The 7,421-nt window shown below is 55.1% G+C and overlaps 1 protein-coding gene across 4 annotated transcripts in view; it reads left to right on the forward strand.

The window, feature by feature from the left end:
* Positions 1–4,437, forward strand: part of CXXC5 (CXXC finger protein 5) — a 33,669-nt gene extending 29,232 nt beyond the window's left edge. For all 4 annotated transcript variants that reach the window (XM_059698569.1, XM_059698573.1, XM_059698570.1 and 1 more), the window contains exons 2-3: positions 851–1,921; positions 3,397–4,437. In XM_059698569.1, the coding sequence (XP_059554552.1) occupies positions 1,010–1,921; positions 3,397–3,441 (957 nt within the window). In that variant the 5' untranslated portion in view covers positions 851–1,009 and the 3' untranslated portion in view covers positions 3,442–4,437. The remainder of the gene's footprint in view (positions 1–850; positions 1,922–3,396) is intronic.
* Positions 4,438–7,421: the final 2,984 nt, after the last annotated feature.

Raw genomic sequence — 7,421 nt, forward strand, 5'->3', positions numbered from 1 at the left:
CCTAATCTCAGTTCCAACTTGCACCAGCCAGAGGTCCCGCCTGCCCACAGCCCAGGTCCATCTGGAAGTCAGGCTGGAACACAGCAGTGAGGCCTGAGTAGAGATAAGAGTGGGGTCTGTGGTTTGAGAGTGAGAAGGACGTGTGTGCTGATGTGTGCACACGCGTGTCCCCCACTCTTGCAGGTGAAGGCTTGTCCTCTGGCATAGTATCCTGTCTGCCCTGTAGCAGGATACATGCTCCTTGAAATAAGGTTTCTGAGCTCTTATTTGGCAAATTCTGTTAAACAACAGCAAACTGTTTCTTTACCTGCAGGACTTACCAAAGCCTTGAGATCATTGATGTGATAGGAATATCCCATGAAAATCCAGGGGCAGCTTCCCACACTTTTTGGTCTACACCTTCTGTTGGTCTACCCTTCAGAGGCTGTTCCAACTCCTCCATAGTTGGGCCAGGGAAGGAAGATTAGGAAGTAGAAGGTGACTTTATAATCTCCCCAAGGTCAATGAACATCTCCAGCTCTCAGCCCAGGAAGGACTGCCTGCCTCCATCAGGTCTCCCAGATCCGAGCAAGGCAGTTCTGGCTGAGCCACTTCATTTATCATCCATGGGCTAGTCAATTCTCTTAAACCTTGTCTTCCTCATCTATAAAATAGGATATTACTAGTCATTACTTCATAGGGTTCTTGTGAGTCTTAACTGAGATAATACAAGTTTAAAAATCCTACCTATGGGCACGGGCTGGCACTTATTAAATGCCTAGTGGTTGTTAGATACTGGTGGTGGCGGTGGTGGCGGTAGAGGAGGAGATGTTTACCACTGCTCTGACGCTGTGTCCTCTTGTCCTGACAGAGTGAAGACACTTCCACGTGAACAGCTGACCATGTGCCTGCCCTGAGCATCGCGGCCCACCAGGCGTCTCTGTTGTGGGCAGCAGGGCCCAGCGTTTGTCTGAGGACTCCCACAGTTGGCAGGCTCCCCCAGCACCCGGGTCTGGGCCTCGGCCCCACCATGTCGAGCCTCAGCAGTGGCTCCCAGGACACCAGTGGCAGTAGCAACACCACCAATGGCGGCAGTGGCAGTGGCCCAAAGGCAGGAGTGGCCAACAAGAGTGCAGCGGTGGCTACTGCTGCACCAGCCTCCGTGGCCGATGACGCACCACCCCCCGAACGTCGGAACAAAAGCGGCATCATCAGCGAACCCCTCAACAAGAGCCTGCGCCGCTCCCGCCCTCTCTCCCACTACTCTTCCTTCGGGGGCAGTGGGGGCGGTGGCGGTGGCAGCATGATGGGTGGGGAGTCTGCCGACAAGGCTGCTGCAGCCGCAGCTGCTGCCTCCCTGTTGGCCAATGGGCACGACCTGGCCGCAGCCTTGGCTGTGGACAAAAGCAACCCTACCTCAAAGCACAAAAGTGGTGCTGTGGCCAGCCTGCTGAGCAAGGCTGAGCGGGCCACGGAGCTAGCAGCTGAAGGACAGCTGACGCTGCAGCAGTTCGCGCAGTCTACGGAGATGCTAAAGCGCGTGGTGCAGGAGCACCTACCGCTGATGAGCGAGGCGGGCGCGGGCCTGCCCGACATGGAGGCCGTGGCAGGTGCCGAAGCCCTCAATGGCCAGTCCGACTTCCCCTACCTGGGCACCTTCCCCATCAACCCAGGCCTCTTCATCATGACCCCGGCGGGTGTGTTCCTGGCTGAGAGTGCGCTGCACATGGCAGGCCTGGCCGAGTACCCCATGCAGGGCGAGCTGGCCTCCGCCATCAGCTCAGGCAAGAAGAAGCGGAAACGCTGCGGCATGTGCCCGCCCTGCCGGCGGCGCATCAACTGCGAGCAGTGCAGCAGTTGTAGGAACCGAAAGACTGGCCATCAGATTTGCAAATTCAGAAAATGTGAGGAACTCAAAAAGAAGCCTTCCGCTGCTCTGGAGGTAACGGCGCCTTAGAGGGAGGTGTGTGGGCTCTTGTGTCTGTCTGGCAGTCCAAACCCACCCCCAGCCCCACCTTTCCTGCCTGGGTGAGGGCCTGGGGGACGCCCAGTCCCTGGGCTCTGGGGTTCTAGGCCAGTCATTGAGACACCAGTTCACTGCCCCCAACATCAGAGCCACATCCTGACATCCCATTAGGTTGTAGTTTGCAAGGCAAGCATGAAACTCCAGGCAAGGGCCTCGCCTTCCCAGCCAGGCCCCCCGGGAGTTCTGGGTCAGGTATTGAGATTCCCACACACATCCCAACTTCCCAAATTTCAGACATGTCCTAAAGCTTCCCGTCTGTGACCTAAGATTCTGGGACTCTCCCCTGTCCCATTTGACAGGGTTCTGTCCCATGGACCCTGTGGCTTTAAGGTAACCCTATCACTTGTCCCTTCAGAGCCTCGCCTTTCCCCCAAGGCCACTCAAGGATAGGGCAGCTCCAGTGCTGGCAGCCCTGCTCTGAAGCCTGGAAAAACCCTGGTTCTAGACACCTCATTGATATATTTGGGGTGCCTTGAGGCCCCAAGATCAGTCTGGTTGCACAGCCAATGACCAGGAACCTATGGGCCAGGAGTTAGGTGGTGAGCCTGGGGTGTGGGCAAGGCCTGTCCACTATGGGATTGGCTTAAAGAAGGCCAAATGGTTCCCATATTGCTCTCTCTCTGCCTCGAGGCTAGGCCTGTCCCTGTTCCCCCAGCTGTGTCAGCCCAGCTGTGGTGCCAGGCCTGGGTACACAAGTATCTTTTCTGCCTGCTGCCCCTGCCCTGGCCCCACCCCTCTGAGTGGGCTTGATGCAAATGTCCAGAATGGTTGGAAAACAATAATGGCATCTCAGCCGTGGCTACCCACCCCCTGAGCCCCAAACCTCATATATCTGCTCTCCTGCCCAGAGAATACACCTATATGCACACAACGGCACCCGCTCTCGTCTGTTGTAGACACACACACACACCCCCCTGCCCAGTGCACATAGACGTAGCCTCTTAATAAACATAGCAAGTATCCTTTCTCCCCACCACAGCTCCAAACACGCTACACACCGTAGCAGAGCTCAAGGCGTCCATCCATATATGTGTTCAGTGCACACGCTTACACGTAAGCTCATTCGACAGAAACCTGCACACAGCTCCCAGGTGCACCACAGCCGCCTGGTGCTTGTGGCCTTTGGACCAGGGGAAGGGATGTTTGTCTGGAAGGAGGCTTCCTGGGCACAGTGGTTCAGGAGGCCTCAAGGTGCTCCAGGCCCTGCAGCGACCCAGTGCTCCAGGCTCCTCCTCTGGCCTGGCCAGGGTGGCAGGAACTCCACAGGGTGGCTGCCTTTACTCTATGCCCATCCCTCCGCCACGAGACCTTCCACGGGGAACATCTTTGCGCCAGACCCAGCCGGACCCTGACTGAACTCTCTCCTTGTTTTTGTCTCCCGCCCCCGCCAGAAGGTGATGCTTCCGACGGGAGCCGCCTTCCGGTGGTTTCAGTGACGGCGGCGGGAACCCAAAGCTGCCCTCTCCGTGCAATGTCACTGCTCGTGTGGTCTCCGGCAAGGGATTCGGGCGAAGACAAACGGATGCACCCATCTTTAGAACCAAAAATATTCTCTCACAGATTTCATTCCTGTTTTTATATATATATATTTTTTGTTGTCGTTTTAACATCTCCACGTCCCTAGTATAAAAAGAAAAAGGAAAAAAATTTAACTGCTTTTTCGGAAGAACAACAAAAAAGAGGTAAAGACGAATCTATAAAGTACCGAGACTTCCTGGGCAAAGAATGGACAATCAGTTTCCTTCCTGTGTCGATGTCGATGTTGTCTGTGCAGGAGATGCAGTTTTGTGTAGAGAATGTAAATTTCTGTAACCTTTTGAAATCTAGTTACTAATAAGCACTACTGTAATTTAGCACAGTTTAACTCCACCCTCATTTAAACTTCCTTTGATTCTTTCTGACCATGAAATAGTGCATAGTTTGCCTGGAGAACCCACTCGCGTTTATAAAGAGAATGTTGATGGCGCCGTGTTGAAGCCCCTCTGTATCCATCCACGTGGACAGAGCTGCCTTGAGGAGCTCACGGAGGGGGAGGGAGAAGACTCCCCAACCCCCAGGCCCAGGCCAGGCGTGCTACACCCACAGTCCCCACAATGGGGTCCCCCACCCCAACAATGATTTTGCAAAAATGAAAGTTCTGTTTGTTTATTCATTGAGATCTGGGGAGCCCATGTCTCGATAGTTCTGATCGTGATCGTGGCTACTTCCCTTAGAGAAAGTAAGTCCGTTTTTTTCCGGCCTGGCTGATGGCGACAGAAGAAAGGGCTTCTTTGCGTGGTCCCCTGCCAGTGGGGGTGGGTGCCCAGGGGGGTCCCCTTCGGCCTGGGCCCTCTTGCCCATGGCCAGCTTCCTGCTGATGAACATGCTGTTTGTATTGTTTTAGGAAACCAGGCTGTTTTGTGAATAAAACGAATGCATGTTTGTGTCATGGAGCACCGCTGGCTTCTTGCTCTTGGGTTTGGGGGGCTGCTGCTGGGCAGGGATTGTCTGGGACCACCTTGGGGGAGAAGAAGAATCACCCAGGGACATTTAGAGTGGGATCTCTTGGGAAGTGAGGCCCTCTGGATACACAAGGCGGGGGGCAAGCAGGAGCAGCCAGCCTGGATGACAGGATGGAAATGTTATTAATCTGGCAGTGGCTGGTACTGGAGCACCTCCCCTGCCTGATTGTACCCCTGCCTCAGAACCGGAACCTCCAGGGACTTTCATTCACCTGGGGCCACCTTCTCTATTCATCTAAAGTCAACAGCACCTGATCAGTGCAAAGCAGCCAGCAGTCCTGGGGGTGGGGCTTGAGCTGCCCGTTCAGGTTCTTATCACTTCTTACTTGCAGGGATCTAGTGCTCCCCCAACCACTGATGTGAGTCCCCAGGGTTCATAACCAGCACACACACAGGGACCCCACGGACCCCTCTTTAGGCCTGAGGGCTATGGGACTGGGGCCTAGGGTATCCCTGGCTTTGTCTCTTGTGACTATCCCCACCCCCAGAAAGTTTGTTGGCACAAGGTTGTCTGGGACCTCAGAGGTCAGATGACGGGAAGTCACCCAGAGAACCTCATGGTCTAGGCCAGGGCAGCCTGAACCAGAAGAGATGGCTGCTGTACACCCCCCACCCTGCACATCACAGCGGCTGGCTGCAGGATGAGGCCTACCATCCACTGGACAGGGAGGCATTCTTCCCACCCAGCTGCTTGGAGCCGGCCTGAGACAGGCTAGGCTTGAGGAAGGACTTCCGGGAGATGTGGGGCCTGGCTTCAGGTGGGTGAGGGCTTTGGGGATGACGGAAGGAGCTACGTCTGAAGCTGCGTGGGCAGAGAGGTGAGGGACATGGGACGGCTCTATCGTTTCTGGGAGGGGAAAAGCAGCCATGTTGGTTGGGGTTCTGACCCTCAACCCTTTCCCGTGTGCCACAAGCTCCTTTCCAGCACCAGGAGCTCAGCAGCCTGGCCTGGCACAGCGGGGGCAGGCGGGGGAGGTGGGAGGCTGCTTTCAACTCCATCTCTGCCTGGGAAAAATTCCCTTTCATGTGGCTGCCTGTGATCTCTCCAGGCGGCAGCCGATGGGGGCGTCCAGCAGGGAGTAGGGGGAGGTGCGCAGCGGGGGCACCCTCACCCCCTGCACAAGGCAAACTGCAGCACCTCGGAACCTTGAAGGGATGGAAAGGATCCTCCTTGGGGGGTGGGGATGGGAAGCCTGGCCAGCAGGGGGCACCCAGGCTGGAGGCCCCTTCATGCCCCCACCTGGCTGCTGGCAACACAAAAGCTGCAGATGGCCTCGGCCAGCCCTTAGGTGCGGGGTGGATGGCTCCTGTGCCAGCCCCAAGGGGGAGGGGGGTGCCGTGACTCAGCCAGTCTGTACCTTGTAGTGTGCCAACTTACAGCCCAGCCATAGCTCCTGCCCCCCCCCCCAACACACACACACACACACACACACACACACACACTACAGAGAAGCTCTCACCTTGAAGGCCCTCACCCTTCCAACTTCAGCTTTTTGCGCTCTGCTTTGTGGAAATGGTAGGTCAGCCCCCAGGCAGGGGTGGGGATAGCTGTGAGGCTGAACACATGATGAAACCTCAGTTACCTCATCTGGGAAATGGGGACAATTAATAGTCTCTCTCCCATAAAGGGGCCTTCGGATGAAATGAGATCACTCTAGGGAAGGGCCTGGCTCATCTTAAGCGCTTGGTCAATGGCAGCTGGTGGTGGTATTTTATTTTTAAATTTTTTTTATTGATTTGAGAGAGAGAGTGAGAGAGAGAGAGAGAGAGAGAGAGAGAGAGAGAGAGAGAGAAGCATCAATGTGAGAGAGAAACATCAATCCAATCCCTCCTGTATGTACCCCAACCAGGGACTGAACCTGAAATCTGGGCATGTGCCCTGACCAGGAATCGAACTGGCAACCTTTTGATGAACGGGATGACGCTCCACCAACTGAGCCACACTGGCCAGGGCTGATGTTACTATTTTAAAACTATTGACCTAAATCTCACCAAGATGTCCCCCACCTTCCACCCAGGTGTGTGTCTTCCCTAAAAACCTCGCCACCTCACTCCTTCCCCAGCAAGCCCCAGCCCTGTCTGTCAGCCTGTTGCTCTGGCTCACTGTCTCTGAAGCTCTGTCCTGATGGTCTCTGTTGGTCTCTGACTCTTCTGTGTCTCTGAGCCTCCATGTCTCTCATGTTTCTCTATCTCTGTATCCTGTCCCTCCCTGCCTTTCTCTTACAGGTTCATCCCTGCTGCTCTCCTGTCTGACAGAGAAGTATTCAGGGGCGGCTTCCCCGTGAAGTATGCCCAGTTCCCCTCCCCAGGAGGTGCCCTCAGCTCCGCTCTGCTACAGTTGGGAGCCTGACCTCCTGGTGACCCAGGAACCTTTACCTGGGTGGCAGGCAGTGGTGGGATAGGCGGGAGTGCACAAGGGGCTGGAGTCAAAACCAGCCTCCATGCAGCCAAGTGGTGTGGCATGTGTGTGTGTGTGTGTGTGTGTGTGTGTGTGTGTGTGTGTGTGTGTGTGTGAGAGAGAGAGAGATGCTTAAAGGCCCTGGCAACCATGTGAGGCCTTGTGTGACACTGAGTGTGTCATGCAAATGGGCCTCTGACAGTGTGTGGTAAACTATGATGTGAGACCTCTTGTGGCTGTGGGTTAGTATGTGATGTCAGCAGCCACACTTTGGGATATTCTGTGACATTGCATGTGTAATCCTGTAACATTGTGATACCAGGGTGTACAACTGAATGTGTGACATTGAGTGATTCTATATGTGGGACATTGGATATGCAGCATTGATCATGTATGGCATGCATGACCCTATGACAGACGCTGGATGATTCTATGTGGTTTGTGTCATTGAATCTGGGGGGCCATCAGGGTGTGGCCCTGAGACTGACATCAGCGACTCTGTATGATTGTGTGATGC

The sequence above is a fragment of the Myotis daubentonii genome, chromosome 5 (genome assembly GCF_963259705.1).
Source record: "Myotis daubentonii chromosome 5, mMyoDau2.1, whole genome shotgun sequence".
In the NCBI taxonomy this organism is placed as follows: Eukaryota; Metazoa; Chordata; class Mammalia; order Chiroptera; family Vespertilionidae; genus Myotis; species Myotis daubentonii.